Genomic DNA, 17,472 nt, shown 5'->3' on the forward strand with positions numbered 1-17,472 from the left:
TTTTACTTTTTCGACATAGGTGTCATCCGAGTTAATAATCCTTTTGTGTAAGAAGAAAATTGCTCACAAATTATATAAGACGATTTCAACTCATAACCCCCGGGCGTTTTGTATAACACGTACTATAAAAAAAAAACATTTTTAATTAATTAGTTGGCCATTTTTTTGACGTATAATCGATTTATTGATTTTAAAATACAAGTGTTTTAAGTGTTAACAGACATTATTATTAGTCTACGTGTACATAATACAACTGTAAATCGTTACTTTGGTGATACAAAACTAATAATTAATAATTGTATTGCAAATAAAATTGTATTTATTGATTTTAAAAAATATATTTTTTAACAGCTTTTATTTGTGTATATTTAAGTGTGTTTCATATTATCTAATTTATTTTAGTCTAACTGTACATAATAAGATTGTAAAATAAAATGACACGTTGACGCATTTTAATTGATATCAAGTTGTTAATTTTATACTTGTTTTAAACAAAAATACAGAATATTATGTTAATTAATCTACACTGTAAATCTCAGTACTCGGTACTTCGCTGCTAATTATATTTTAATCATTCCTGATCATGATATTTCCTGTGTCGTTATATGCGAAGCCTAAATCTATGAACCAATTGCGCGACATAGCATCGTCTAAACAATCGATTTGGCTTCCTACATATTCCAGTATAGTCATTCCCTGCGGTATCAGCTGATGGCTCTTTTTGTTAGAATATTCTTCGTTTGGATCCACTGGCGACCTTTCACTGTAAGTCCGAGCGACGCAACGATTTGTTAATATCCTATGTATTTTCTTCTGGTATACACCCAAGAGATATCCGTTTACGGTTTTTAATACGTGATCGATTCCCTTCTGGTCGAAACCGCGTGTAGACCATTTCAACGACATACTCGGATGTATAGTTTCAGTAAAATCGGTCAATTCTCTCGTGGCGTCCAATAAGGTTAGCTGAGGTTCCAACTGCTGACCTAATGAGTAAATTAAGTTCAACGCGTCTCTCATGCATCTGAACCTCAACGACACGCTGTTGAGTTTGATCAGCACCAAATCAAAACAATCGCAATAACTTTTAAACCACGAGGCAGACGTACTTTTTACAGTTTGGCAAACCCCTATTAAATGTTCTATGCGAAACCTGTAGTTATAAATCATCTCGGCGTACTTACACATGAGCATATTCCAGATGTCCATGTATTTTTCCACGACGTTGGAATTGTCGATCGGGTTCCGGTTCGACAATATGGCTTCGGTTATTACGGATGCGGGATCCAACAAAACTGGGCGGTTGTTGATATGAGTTATGGTTAATACGTCCATTAACCGCCATCCAGAATGATGCACCAACCCGTTTAATTTGTTAGCTAGTTCGGTTTTTTGTAAATCGCTCATATCGTCCGACACAACGCGTGTAAAACCAAAAACAGCAACCCAAACTAGTATTGAAATCAACGTTTGTGCATGCATTATCGTAACGTCTAAAAAACAGCACACAACAGCACTAATCTATGGAAAAAAAATAACTGAAGAACACTGTGTATGAAAACTGCTATTTATTTGATTTTTTTGTTTAAACACACACTGAAATTATTTGTTCCCGTCGAGCTTTTGATTTACACGCAACATGACAAATAGCAAAGAATCAATTATGATTTTCCTCGTAAAAAAAAAAAATAAATAAATAAAGAGTATTGACACAGTATAGTCTTAATTTTATGTTCTGGCCAAACGTTTTTTAGTAGTTTTATAATTTAATAATGGGATTAAGTATTAATTGTTGATAGTACCGCCCATAACTGTTGGCTGGCGCTTTATTATCATGGACAATGACTGTTGTAATGACGATAGTAGCGAAACGGTGGACGGCTGCACCGAAACAACGACCGACGATGACGACCAAGTGCTGTTCGACCGACTGTGCTCGGTGGTCGGTCGGATCGAACGCAACTCGGAGGCTCTGGTGAACAGTTGTGATTCGCAGATGGACAAATTCGTCGAATACATTGAGAAGTGCGGTAGCGGTCAAGGCCAAGGTTTGCGGGCTTTGACTGTGTTGGAAGTGGCCAAAGAGTACGAGTGGAACGAACTGTCCAAGCAGTTGGCCGACATAAGGAAAAGTCTGGAGTCGCAGGAAGAATGCGACGGCGACAAGCCAACTGATGAGGAAGGGAGCGTTTGTTGCAATTCTACCGCGGCAACCGTGGTGGAGGGCGACGACTTCGCCTGCGGTCCGGCACTGAGTGAAAGGTTAGGTGATCAGATAGGATTTGGCGGCTACTGCGATGACGATGTCGCTCTTAGGCCAGAAGTCGAGCACTGTCGTCGTTAAGCTAATACCAACCAAAACTCCTTCGAACAGCCAAATATGTGTGCCAAATTTAATTCCGATTTCATATTAAAATCCCCCTTTAACCGTACCTTGCTCAGACGTCGAAAATTGTATTAAAGGGAACACTGTTTTATTATAAACAGAATACTTTTTATGTATAATATTTATATTATAAGACATTTCCATTTATTAAACAGACAAAGGTCGAATGTCAAAACGTTTACAAAGTTTTTAAGGGAGAAGATGACTGGATGAAGCTTAAAACCTGTACTCAACGACAAACAACTTACCCATCCGAGACAAAAACCCTAAGTGAATATGTGTCAAAGACAAAATTTAGAAGTAGCCAAATGTGTAAAATATAATTTTACATTTTACAAAACATAATACTTATGGTAGCTAAAAACAAAGTAAAAAGGTTTGAATCTCGATCCAATATTTATGTCTTACTTCATTACTTCTTGCGTAACCCAACTTATTTCATAACTCAATTATTGTATTATTTAGTTAACATACAGAGTTTTTTTTTATAGATGTGAAAATTAGTTTTCTATAAAATATACTATTTTTTTTTTGAGATAAAAGTGAACAAAAAATATCTGAAAAATGTTTTGTTAAATAAATGGTTTTAAGTAGTTATATTTTACAAATTTTAATAAACCAATGCAATGGCCCGGACTAATGTGATTAATTTAAAGCCATTTTTGTTAATTGGCATGACGTAACTGATGATTCTAGCATTTTCGCTTTTATCTGGGCAACGACCACAGACCAGCAGAACGAGGTCATTCCATTGACTGATCGACTCTAAATAATATTAACCGCATTACTTTGCACTATAATAACCGTTATCGATACGGCAATGGCGTTGTTTGATTTTCACTACATTAACCTATACATTAAAAGGCTACAATCTGTCTATATACCTACAACGAATAATAATTTATATTGCTACTATAATTTATATTGCTATAGATTTTTTTTTTAATAACACGAGTTATACCTACTACTAACACGGTTCAAGTAATTTTATTATCATTTGTTTTTCCAGTCCATTTATATCTTTAAACAAACGCGGTTTTCTCAGTTGAAAAGGTTTCTAATTAAAAGCAACTGATGTTAGATTACAGGATTTCAACTCGATTAAAAATGTGTTTTTTTTTTTGGAATTTCTGCGAGAGAACCAACATACAAAACAACTAAAACGAATATGCGGTAAACACGTATGAATCATTTACTTTACTGGGAAAATATGCAACTACTGTCGGTTTTATATCATTACCGTACTGTTCAAAACCACAATAACTCCATCAGCAATAGTATAATATTATATGGAATGTAAACCGCCAGAGGTGATCGGAAAATGACGTATCCCTTATAATAATGGAACCCATTACCTATTAACTGTAATGTATATTATAATAACGGGAAATCTTTGAAAATTACCTCAAGGAATTCTTGGAAATTCTCTAGAAACTCCGGTCGAGTTATTTGTATGGCTTTGTAGATTCCCGAGAGTCCGCGTACGATTTCGCTTCCGGCGCTTTACCCTCTGCTAATATTAAATCAAGTAAACCTACGTACAACACTGGTATATATCCATCATGACAGTAATCCTTAGTACCATTAGGGTATGGAATCATAATAACCTTAGGATTCGTTCAGATTCCAACGAACACCGTCGCTTCGCCGTATAGTCTTCCCATTAAATTTTGCGTTTTAACTTATACATTATTGGCTTTAAATACGCACATGCATTATGGCATCTGACGTATAACCTGCACGTTGTAAGTTCAAACTCTAAGGGATAGACCTTTGAGCCTCGGGGTGTGCCGAACAAACAACTGAACTTCTACGGAGTCTCGAAAACCTGACGGTTAAACTATTAAATATATTATCATAGCCTCGCCACATTTAAAACTTGTGTTATTATGATATTAACAAATATACGTCCGTAATATTTAAATTCAACTATTCAGCTATCATCTTAATAAAAACCACTATGCCCGGTAAATAAAAAAAGATTTGCTGTGAACGGTTAAGTTGTATAACTACTGACCTAACCTAACTCTGTTTAACAAATGAGGTTTTTAGGGTGACATAACGGAAGCCCCCAATATGAGATGATGATTGAGCCTATTTTATAAAAAAAGAATAATGGAATTAAGGTATTGTGACGAAAATTCTATGAACCACAGTGAGGCCAACAATGATGTAAGGAAATCATGTCCATGATTGGGCATTATTGAGTTTAATAGTTACCTTTAAACGAACAACTAAGCAACTTAAACAACAAAATTATTTTATAAAAGAAATTTTCAAGTAAACATTAACTGTTAACTTAATTTAGTTTAATTTAAATTAAACTTTATATTAACTAAAATACATTTTTTTTAAATTGACTTAGCTTGAACCAGTTAGAAAAAAATATTAACTTTTCTAAGCTAGGTAGAAGTGGGTATTTGATACTTAACAACAAAACATTGTCAAAAGTAAACACAAGTGGCGAAAATAAGAATGTTGAGATGGTGTGTACAGTAACTAGGTTACAACAATAGACAGGAGTATGGACGAGTATATTAGACGTAGTCAGAGAGTTAAACATTTGCAGAAAAAATAAAAGGATAGATTATGACAAGTTAGACATGTAGAAACGAAAGTGAAATGGTAAAACAAGTATAAGCTACAAGAGCGATGTAGAAATATAGGTAGACAAACGAAGAAGTGGATGGATTAAATAAATAAAGATAATATGGATATGTGTGCAGTGAATGTAGAAATGGTGACAGATAGAGTTATGTGAAGAAAGAGGGAGAGAGAGAAAGATTTTTCTGACCATCCCAATTCGTATAGTATTAGGAGAAAATATAGAAGAAGAAAATTTAGAACTACCTACTTAAGATAAGTAGTTTGAGTATTTTTACAAACAAATTGTTATACTTTCAGCAATGAAATTTAGACTTTTCTGGCACCACTCCATCTGCTATTTTAGAGTAAATTTATGCATGACATATATTATAATTTTTACTATACATGACAAACTTACCTAACCTAACCTAACATAACCTAATTAGAAAATTATCGGTCATATACACTTATCTTGCTAACCAAAGCTAACCTAACCTAACCGAATTAATACTTAATTTAAAATTATATTATTATTTCACTGGTAGATTCTATTGATTTTATCTCAACCCAACCTAATCTAACCTTATTAATTAGCTAACTCGTTGGAATACAGTTTAAAAATTTAAATGCCATGCTTTATATATAAATTCTATATACTATTTATAGATACTAACCTGGCATGGATTTCCGGCGTGTTGTCATTGTAGGAACTTCCTCTCTCCCATACAGCGTAGTCGGGCGTCCGGTAAGCGCGCTCGATGTAGTACACCAAGTTCTGCACAAATGCCACTTCGTCCTTTGTGTAAATTATCTGCAAACCCGAGGTAGTCATTTGGACTAAATATATCAGGTACAGCGACACCACGTCAACCTATAAAATTAGGAAACATTTAATCAAATAACGAATATAAATCGAATAAATGATGATTCAAAAAATAACAAACTTGTTCTAACAAGAAAATTATAAATAAGTACATGATTTTTTAATTCACTGATTACTTTTTTTTTGTATAACAAAATATAAATTACAAAAGAAGATTTTTTGTAAATAAAAAAAAGGCAGAAATTTATAAAATATTGTCATATAATGAGGAAACAATTTTTTTATACAAACATATGTGACTATGCACCAAAGTATAAAGTTAGTATTAGTGTAGTCTTATACAAAAATACAAACATGACAATATGAATGATAAAGATATTATTAATTTTTTTTATCTAATCAAATTATTTGAAAAAAGCACAACAACAAAACTATTCGAATAATCAATTTTTTTTTTTTTGTTCGTTACCTGACATAAATCTCATAAAAACAAAAAAATTAGACCGACGTCTGTAAAATGTAAAGTTAGATGTCAATAAAAAGCAATTGCACGAGTGCAACGAAAACCGAACATGGTGCGCAGATGTAACGGCTGGCACTAAAAAATACATTTTTATAATAGACGCGTCTCCAGGATTTATGGCGGAGGTTTCACAGGTAAACGGTGAAGCGGGGGAAGCTGTGCTCCTCTCACATCCTGTAAGAAGTCTTAACATTAGCGAACAATAGTACTATGTTTTATCATTACGGAATCGTCTGAAAACCGCGAACGGGGTCGTCTGATATACAATCGAAAAAAAACATTGGCAAGTGTAATCTTTGAAAATCGACAGCGATTTCGAATCAGAGCCAAACGAAACTCTATTCGACGTCACCACGGTAAACGGATAGGACGATTTGTTATTGCGTTTATAGCCGTACTTGTAGGTGAGGGTAACCCTCGTCCGAGTAGAGGACATCGCCGTTTTGCAAATTGAATTTAGAGTGCAGGGCGTACTTGCTGCACTGGTGTTTCTTGAACCGTTCCACTTGGTCGGCTTGTCGGATCCAGCAAGCCAATATGCCTCGCATACACTTGACGGCGGACTGACCCAGTTCGTATAATTTACCTCGGTCATCGTCGATTCTCCTGCGAAATGAGAAAACCTCATGAATAACATAATATGTATGCACGAGCAAACGGATCGCATTTTGTTTGTGTGTATGTGGCTTGTACCTAACTGATTTTAAAAATTTATCTTAGCAGTCTACACCACGTTATGCATATTGTACTTTCACCCCTCCCTTCTATCTCTCTCTCTCTCCCTATATTTATGCTTGTACCTGTAAGCTTGAAACAGACTCCAAATGGCGGCTGCACAGTAAATGCTATCCCTGACGCTGGCCTCGTATTCGTCGTCAGACAGCACGGGAAACAATCCGGTAATCGCACTCTGATATCTGAGAAGTTGTCTTTTCACTGGAAAAGAAAATGGGGTAAAATGTTACAATTTTGACGTTGACGAGTCAGATAATCGCGGGTTTATATTATTTTAAAATAGAAAATAAAACTGATAATATTCTCCTAAATAAACATCAAAAGAGGACTTAAGTTTCTCAAATGTGATTTATTTACTACCGATTTGTCGATAAGGATTTTAAAGCAGTAATAAAGACATTTCAAAGAAAACGCCTTAATACGACTCTGTAAATAGTTAATTTCGTTTACTGTGTCGACTTATACTGTAAAGTTTTCAACTTCGGTTTTTTTACGATTGCTATCCACAGAATAACATAAAATACACTCAAACCCATCGACCATCTTTTTTTAAATTAGGATAATTTTAGAGCAGGGAGAAAATTTGTATATAATTAAAAGATAAAATTTAAAACGAAAACTCTAAACTAACGTATAAAAAAATATCGTCGGGCTTAATTAATACTACTTAATACGCAGTAGGTTTAATATGGAGCCAAGAAAGTACTGTATTACAACTATATACAGTATAATACTGTATTGTTTTAAATAATGATTAAGATTACACAACGATTGTTGATATTTAAAAGATAAAAAAAAGATAACGACCTAATCTGTAAAAGTATACTACGTTCAATCGTGTCTTCATTAACGTCAAATTCAAGTTTTCTAATGTAATTTTAAAAGCGGTGCAATTAAAAATTATTATTTAACCGTACCAGAAAAAAAACAATGTGCTTCTTGTTGGGCATTTTTATTTTCTTATTACAACTACAGAATTGTTAATTAAAGTCGGATTATGGTTCTGGGTGTAATGTAGCGACAAAGGTTGTACACCAAAAGCATAATAATGCGGTCGAAAAGTTTTCTTGCATTAAACATTTATTATACCTATTATACGAAAGCTAAATGCTCGGTTTCCAATTTTCTCAAAACGATAATACTACAAACGTCAGGAGATTATACGGACCTTCTCATAATATTCGTCTACATAATATATATATATATAATTCAAACTTAATAATTGTTTGTAATAATTGATTTCGGTTGTTATGATGTATTGGTATCAGTTTTTTAGTAACTCCACTAGGTATTGTGAGTTATTTGTGCAAAAACTAAACAGTTTTTATTGTATACTTTCTATTGAATTTGTTTTACCTAGCATGACTTGATGTATAAAGGTATTCAAGTAGTACAAACTTTTTTGTTGGGTGCATTACTCATTAAATAAGAATAAGTAATTTTACCGGCTCTAAGAAAAATAACAACAATAGAAATTGCGAATTCTTAATTAAAGAGCAGTACAGCAAAATTGTATTAATCTTTGAATAAACAAACGGCTATACAAGTATGTTGTAAAATTAAAATAAAGTATACAAATCAAATTAAATCTAGTTACGCAGGTAATAGGCATTTAGATAATATTTAGTTAAGATCTTATTTTTCAGTTTTTTAAGTTTATAAAAAAATGTTTATCGTGCCATCGCACATGTAAAGCACAAAACTCAATAGTTATATTGTCTACAAAAGTAGGGTTTACTTAGTTTAACCCAATTTCCAATAGTGAGAATCTATAATCAAACCATGCCAATTGTCAAATCTTCCAACCCGGTAGCTCGGCTATTTTAGAAATTGCAAAAACCAATGTACTCACTATAATTCACAATTTATTACTTCTTTTAATTACATTTTTCAACAAAATAATTAAAATTTAATACAAATAATTAAACTTTATAAATTATTAGATTTTTAATTTTAAGCTAGGCGGTTTTTTTTATGGTACCTATACTACCTATAGTGTATATAGTAGAGACTGTACTCAAAAAAGTTTAACGAACAATTCGAATATGTCATATTATGTCGAAATGTAACTTTTTTGATTTTATATTTATATTCCATTTTAATTTTACAGAATAATTATTATGCAGCCGTTCGTTTAATCAAATTTTACTCGTGAAGATTTGTGGCCTGGTGCGGCCACAACCTAAATGCACTGGGCTTGGCTTATGAATACATAGCATGCTATGTACCTTGGACCGTCGGACTACTTCATAATTTAAATGTGGTTAGCCTTTATTGTTATAACAAAGCTCCGGCTGAGGCTTTAATGTAAAAGCGCGTCCAGAAAAAGGTCGTTTCGGGTACGGTCGGTAAATGCCGAATTATTGACGAGGCCCGACGGCTACTGCGTGTGTATATACTTATACTTAATGTACTTGTATATGTACATGTATATGATGTTTATAAATAGTAAAATATCTTTTCGCAGTAGTACACCCGTATGGATAACCTACCCTAAAACCCGCTACACGCATGATTTATAGACTCTTGCATATACAACATATGTGAACAGTAGACACTTGTAAACATTTTATACTTACTTACGCACAACATATTAATGATTAACTATTATTGTTCGAATGACTTAGATCGGCCAGCGGAAATTCTCGTTCGGTTTTTAGAGAAAGAACGAATTGTCTCCTCTTGAACCTTAAATTGTTTATTGTCCACTACGCGTGTAAACTAAGCTTTGACGTCAAAATGAGAGGTTTGGTATTATGATGTGTGACGCGGTCTCGAGAGAATAGTTGTCGATTTCGAGGGGAAAATGGTCTTTAGAATGTATGCATGTAAACACAACAATAGACAAGCAGAAAAGAGCAATTTAACCCGTGTAGAGCCTATAGAGTATAGCGAGGAGCGATTCGGAAAAAAGGCTATGAGTTTGCTAAGGGTTCTTCTTAAGTATTTGTTTACACTAGTAATGGACAGATATGCTCGAAGAAAGACACGTGGAGGACCCGTGTCTACCGATCACAACATGTTTACCAATTGGCAAGCCGAAAGAAAAGTAAAATTAAAAGTATGTATGGACTTTTAACTAAGTTTCAATGATAATCATATTCCCCAAAACCGGTAATCTCAATATTATGCCCCAAACCCAATGTTTTAGCTTTATAAATAATTTATTATTATTATTTTATCAAATATTAATGTTATAAATATATTCAAAAAGAAACAATGTTAATTATTTTTATAAAAACGAGTGTCTGAAATAATTTACCTAATAACATAATATATCAATTTTATGTAAAATATTTTTTTTGTGTCTGTATTGTATCCCACTTAGTAAAAAAATGGTAAAAAACCTCATTTTTTTTTTAAATTAGACGTTATTTTGTGTATGACAAAAAAGTGACGGTAAATTAGAAAATCAGGTTAATCCGAAATAAAAAAAAAGGTTTAGGTCTAAAAGCGGTCTAAGATAATTTAATCCCCATAGGCATTAATCGTCACGTAAAGCTTGGAAACGACAAAAAGGTATTGTGATTTTCACCTTGGATTTGTAATATATTTAATCCATACACATATTTTTAAATCTATCTGATTTTTTTTTTTTAGAAAATTGATATTCGTGTATTATATTATAACAGTGTGCGATTGTATTTTCCAAGGGGTTTTATTTCCGAATTTTATTATTATAAAAACTTATCAACCAGTCAATATTAAAAATTAATGAAAAAAAAAAAAAAATGTTGACTGGGGGATTTTCAATTTTCAACACTGTTTTTAAAGTTAAAAGAGTTTAACACACAAATAAGGTGCGGTTGGGAAGGGCGCGCGGATAAAACAAGTACTACACACCATCTCTCCTTTTGCCCTAAACTTGAAACTTCAATAACTTAAAAAATAGTTATCCGAAACTGGTTATCGACCGGGCAAAATTGTTATCACATTATTCTCAATTAAAAAAAAAAAAATACATTTATACGTTACCATTTAAGTTTTAAAATTTGTTATCGAAAAAACTAAGTTGGGAGGGGGTAAAAACCAAAAAAAAATGGAGATCACACTGCATTAAAACATTATGAAAAAAAAAATTATTTCTAAACCCTATGAGATATTGAGTAGTACACGATACAATGATCACTCTGTATATAATATGTGCGGTATTCTTCAACAAATAATTGTTTTTTTTTTATATATATTATTTTATTTATTTAAAATTTTACCTAATATAGTCTCTCAAGTACCGTGGGTAACCCATAAAAATGTGTTTTGACTGGTTGTATATGCATGATGAGGGGATAGAAAATAACCACCAATCATAAGACTAGAATTTACATAACTAAACATATTTTTGCATATTTCGGTGTTAAGAGGATAATATACTTGCTTATTAGCATTTTACTAATTAAAAAAACGCACTGGTGCCTACCCTTTACGTTTACTTTTATGAATTATGACAATGATATTTTTGTAACATGTAATTTGTTTTGTAAATTTATAATCAAATAAATAAACAAAAAGCGTTTTTTTAATTTGTTTTTTTTTAAATAATATTTTGTTTTCTACTTACAAGTTTTTTTTATTAAAATGAATCCTAAGTTTAGATACCTTTTTAAGGAAGTAGACAGTTTTAGCGTAAAAGTACATTTACATAAAATTAAATATTAAACTTGACTGGGAAATGTGAAGGCCATTTTATTTTGCTAGTTCACAACCCATATGAGAATATCTCCCTATCTCTTATTTTTCTTGCTGGTGCCATTCTCAAACTCTCTCTTCTTTATGCAAATTATCTTTATCTAACTTAGTCATTCTACACATCTATTTAACGTTCTTGCTACAGCTACGTTACTAATGACTACCTCTCTTGTCCAGTTCTTTGAATTAGACTAGAGCTTTTTGTATAGGCCTTAAGCGTTATGTGGGCTTTTTTTTAATCATTATTCACAGTTTAAAAAGTAGGGATTATTAACTTGTAATTTTTTTTTTAGGGGTAACTGTTTTTCAAATGACTTCCCCATTCACATAACTTGTAATTTACTTTATTTAGATTTGTTTCAAATTAATAAAGCAACGATACTCACTTAACTATATCAATAAGATCTGATACCCAGGTACCCAAAAAACTATTAAATAACAAGTATAGATTAACATTTATTTTTATAATAATTATCTAGTTCATACAAGTTAAATTGGTTAATTGTGCTTTTTATAGGTATATAATCTGTTCTCTAATATCTAATTTACTATATGTACAATAATAATATAATAATGTACTATAATACTAATATAATCATATGAAATAGGTACACTGATAATTTATTAGTTTGCACTTTGCAAGCTATTATAACAATACAATGTCTAAAGAATATTCCGTACGAATATGAAACTAAAATAATTCGACTGTTTTCAAGATCGTTGTAAAAACAACACCTCCTTGGCTCCGCATCGAAGCTAAAAAAACGTATATCGATAACCTTAGGCCCTAAGGCTTAGGGCTTAGAGTACACGTGCTATGTCCATTTTTTTCAAAATCGTGATTTTGGGTTCATTCGATTAATTTTTTTATCACGAATTCAGGGGTACCAAAATCACGATTTTGAAAAAAATGGACAAAGCACTTGTGTGCTCTAAAGTATCGATATGTACTAAAAAATGGATAGTAGACAGTATGATGATAATGTACTACTTTTAATAAATTTTATATAAAAACTTTTACCTATTACAAAGAAAGACATAAAAATTTTAAAAGTTAAAAATTAATTTTTAGTATTAACGTGGTTACGATTAGGATTGATTGTCTGTAACAATATTATAATGAACTGTTGATTCACTCACAAATAGTAACCTGGACTATGACTACGGTCATAGTGTAATTTTCCCCTTTTTTGGGGGGTTTTTTCCTTAATAAGAAAAAAGTTTGACTACGGTTTTTTGAGAAAATTGTATACGTTATAGTTTTGTTCTAGATCAACGTTCAAATGTTCAGACCTTAATCCCAAAAACTTTTCTGGAAAAAGTGAAATAAATAAAAATGTCTATCCCTTCTAGGTGAAAGGATTTATGATTTTTTTTTTGGTTTGTCGACGTTTATCGATAGTACTGATCGAAATTATATGATCAAAGAATATTCCATAGAAACTTTGAACTAATACAACTATTTTTTAAAAATATTATAGAGCACCGTAATTTTAATTTGAAAAATATGTAAATTTCTTTGATGTTTTTCTCGATTTTTTAGGGGAAAGGGGTGACTTTTAATAATATTTGGCCCACTAAAGTACGTTTCGGATACGATTTCTGATCTATAAAGTTGCTACCCGAAGAAATCGGCTTAGCGGTTCGAAAGATATCGTTGGTCCAGGCAGAAAAATAAAAACACATCATTGTAAATACAAAAACCTTTCAGCTCTGCATCGAAGCTAAAACACGGTCATAATAAAGTTTCCTAATATGGTACAATATGCAATATTTAAGAAGACAATTTATTTTGAAATATCATCTATAACTGTAACAACAACAATATTATAAGGTTATAACTGACCTATTCCGTAGTATATGTCCAAGTGTTTGACGGTTTCCTCGTAGTTGGATATTTTCAGATACAAATCTATGTCCGAGTCGAAAAAACTGCCTTTGTTCGCGCTCATTTTCGTAGGTCGCCTAAAGGTACTTGGCTACGACCGGCGACTTGGCCGTTAATCACGGACAATATATTTGTATATTTTTTATATTAACAATAACACCTAAAACAATAGCTACGTGTATTACATTATTTTTACGATTACCCGGCACAACGGACGGACTATGGCATATACGCGCCGTCGGACACCAACTGCGTCGACGCTGTCTAAATATATAAAATTTATCATTTTTTTTTTTTATATTTATTTTAGCATTCGGCCGACAGGCGACGAGATAAAAACGAATTCAAGGGGAAGGGCGGCACGAGCGATATTAATATAGTCGCACGTGAACACTTACAATACTACAGTACTATATTATACTACAGTGTAATACTACCCAGTGACTATCCCAGTGCATGTGTACAGTGTGTAGAATGTGTTTGTGTGTGTTTATCAAAGCCGTATGGGTACTATAATCGCGGTAACGACGGCTACTGTTGTTGTTGCAGCTCGGCTTGTAAGTTTTAACTGCGTACAACCGACTGGACGACCTACTGGAAATAGTACGTGCTCGACAAAAACTTACTTGGTGCGTGAGGAAATGCATAATAATGCATTCAGCATACTTAAAACGGAACTGCCACGACCAAAAAAAAAAAAAAAAAAATAGTTTTCAGCAAAACCCATTTGAAAGATGCAATTCGCCAGGGTTGTTTAGTGATATTAAAAATTAGTCATTGTAATCTGAGAATTCGGATTTTTTTTATAAAAACGCTAATAAAGCCACTTAAAAATCGTATAAATATTATTTAAATATAAAGCTGTGTACCTAAGTAAAGTGTTTTGATGATGAAAATTAAAAAAAAAAACGCTTAACTTTGAATATTAATTGCTTTCGGATTTATGTTTTTGGTGTTTTGTTTTATTTTTACATTTACATTAAAAATATTTTACTTAGGTACACAGCTTTACATTGTAATACAATTAATACTTAAAATTTTAAGTGGCTTAAATAGCCTTTTTTCGGATTTTCGGATTTCCATCACTATTTAAAATATTACAGTTTCTAAACTTAATAACTAACACTAATACTAACTAGCTCCACACTTAATTCACAAACTTGATAATAATAAAATATAATAAGTAATAACTGTTAAACTAGTACTCAGGGCTGAGATATCCTAGTTTTGGCGATTTGCTAATAATTGAAGCTGGAAAAACAAAACTTGTGGCACCAGTACCAGTCTGATTTTCAAATAAATTATTTATTTATTCTTACTATTATTATAAACGCCATATTATTGGCTTAAGTACAAGTAGTAAGATAATTAAACTTTTAGAACAGTAGATATACAATGAACATTTTGTACGATATTGTTCACATATAATAAATTTAATACTAACTAAATTTTAATTTTAATATAATTAGCGACCGGTTAACTGGTGATGTAGTATGTATGTGAATATGTAGTTTATCATATTAAACTGTAAAGTGATGAAGGTCAGTTTTTGTTCTTTTGATGCGAGTTGAATTTAATTTGATATATTAATTATATCAAATTATTGATAATTATAATATTATTTATTACTATTTACTACCAATATTCAATAACAAAAACAAACATATTATTACTAATAAGTAATAACAATACTTAAACATTTAGTTCTCTTTGATCTGCCGACATTTATGTACCTAATTATATGATAAAAATAGACTATACATTAACAATGGTTACATACAGCTTAACACATAAATAACAAATAAAGTTTAAATAATTTATCATTTAGATGTCAATAATTATACTATAAAAACACAATACAAAAAAATATATTAACAATATTAAACAATTATGAAAATTATTCTTAAATAAAGTATTATAAGGTACCTATATATTTTTAAATTATATAATGGTTATGTATTTAGATTTAATGACTAACTCAATTGCATCTTGGCCAATCAGGGTCAGAGATATGTCAGCCATAATTATCCATCTATAGTTAACAAAAATAATTTTTAACCGTCTAAGGATCAGATAGCATAATACTAACATGTAATATTAATATTTGTTCTAATTTATATGTTCACACATTATCATCAGTCCAATTTGCAGCTTTTGTGTCTATAATCTACTCCAAATAAAGAACATGTTTCCACCCCTTCTAAGATACGACCTGGTATGCATTTTTTAAAGAAAAATTCACTTTTATTAGGTACTTTAGGCAAAAATAGGCTTATTATTGTTAAGTGCTACCTATGAAATGTCATCTTACGGACTACGATATCATGTTTGACATTTCAAGGTAAACGCAGCAATGATCTACTATTTTCCCATGGAATTAAAAAAAAAAAATTAAAGCCTATTGTTACGATCAGTGTGTCGTGTAAGAGTAATATTATATTATACTATATAGGTATCATAAATAATATAAATTACCTAAAAGTATTCACTTTAAAAAAAAAACGATAAACGAGATTTTTATCAATAAATAAAAACAATTGTTATATTATTACAATTTGTTAATACATACTAGAATAGTGAATACAATTTAAATTCAAAATTATGCCAATTTACTTTAATTGGTATCCAATAACACCCAAGTCCCACAATTTTGAAAAATAAAAAAAATATACCTATAAGTATTTATAAATAATTATATTAATAGTTTTCACATCATAGGTCATCGTTTCTATATAATGTTAGACTTTTGAGAAAAATGTTTTGTAATCGGTTTCTTACATAACCTAGTGGAGTAGTAAAAATACTCATATATTATCTCTTTACATAATTGATCTCAGACTATTCTGTTGGTTATGCCTCAGGTTATTATCAGGCTTTTTAGTCTAAAATACCTCCAAAAAAGCGTTAACGCATTGGAAAATTTGTAAAATTTAAAATAACACTTTGAAGCTTACACAAATTAATTTGTAAATAAATTGACATGGTCGAAATTTATTAATATCCATTTTTTTAAATATTGCCTGTATAAAACTCCTTAAAACCCGTCTGCTTTTAATCATCTTTAATTATAATTTTAATTGTTCTAAAAAAAAAAAAAAAGATAATCCACACCAACACTGACAGTGCAAGAAGCTACAAAAATAAAGTTTAACACCAATATCCTCGATAGTTTGTCGGCATTATGGCTTCTATTTGGAATTACAACATTTGTTGGACTAGACTATAAGGATCCAATACACAAGTTTTCCGTTGCCCGTCCATTACCATTACGTTATTCGATATACCATATTCTCGATGCGGCTAACAAATTCATCATTTTAGTCCATAAAGCAATTGAACAAAAAATCCCTAACTCAACCCTAGTACTTCTTCAAGATTTTTTTTTTGTAAAAATTCCATAATTCCATATTAATATTATTTATATGGAAAATTTTAATTTTCAATTAAAAAAATTCTAACTTGAAAACTAATCAAGATTTTTATAATTTACAAAATGATTCTTAAAGCCGAAGCCTGAAATACTTCAAATTCACTCTCTTGGTAATTTATAATAAAAATTGTTTTTATCAAGTTGCAGCTTATTGAAACATGATAAGTGATAACTGGCTAAAAATACAATGTTACGATATATCAAATGACAAATTATTATCAAAAAAACGATTTTCAAGTTTCACATTATAGCCTTAGGAATTTTTTTTCAAACCAAAAAAAATTATTCTATTTTTATGTTGGAATTTGTCTAATTAAAAAACTAAAATTTCCCATGTGTCAAATGTCAAAAAAAAAAAAAGTATGAAGAATTACTATTGATTCAAATAGTAAGAAAAACAAAAAATATAAGAAAA

The 17,472-nt window shown here is 31.1% G+C and overlaps 1 protein-coding gene across 4 annotated transcripts in view; it reads right to left on the minus strand.

Annotated features, from left to right (window-relative positions):
* Window positions 1-13,900, minus strand: part of LOC126836388 (probable phosphorylase b kinase regulatory subunit beta) — a 37,090-nt gene extending 23,190 nt beyond the window's left edge. For all 4 annotated transcript variants that reach the window (XM_050569727.1, XM_050569726.1, XM_050569729.1 and 1 more), the window contains exons 1-4: window positions 13,586-13,900; window positions 7,119-7,254; window positions 6,717-6,924; window positions 5,647-5,843 (exon numbers count right to left, since the gene is read on the minus strand). In XM_050569727.1, coding sequence (XP_050425684.1) covers window positions 5,647-5,843; window positions 6,717-6,924; window positions 7,119-7,254; window positions 13,586-13,691 — 647 coding nt within the window. In that variant the 5' untranslated portion in view covers window positions 13,692-13,900. The remainder of the gene's footprint in view (window positions 1-5,646; window positions 5,844-6,716; window positions 6,925-7,118; window positions 7,255-13,585) is intronic.
* Between the last annotated feature and the right edge of the window lie 3,572 nt (window positions 13,901-17,472).

Source organism: Adelges cooleyi, unplaced genomic scaffold, assembly GCF_023614345.1.
Source record: "Adelges cooleyi isolate 19-005CV unplaced genomic scaffold, UGA_ACOO_1.1 ACOO_flye_CR_arks_rails_tigmint_CR_PRNA_247, whole genome shotgun sequence".
Taxonomy (NCBI): domain Eukaryota; kingdom Metazoa; phylum Arthropoda; class Insecta; order Hemiptera; family Adelgidae; genus Adelges; species Adelges cooleyi.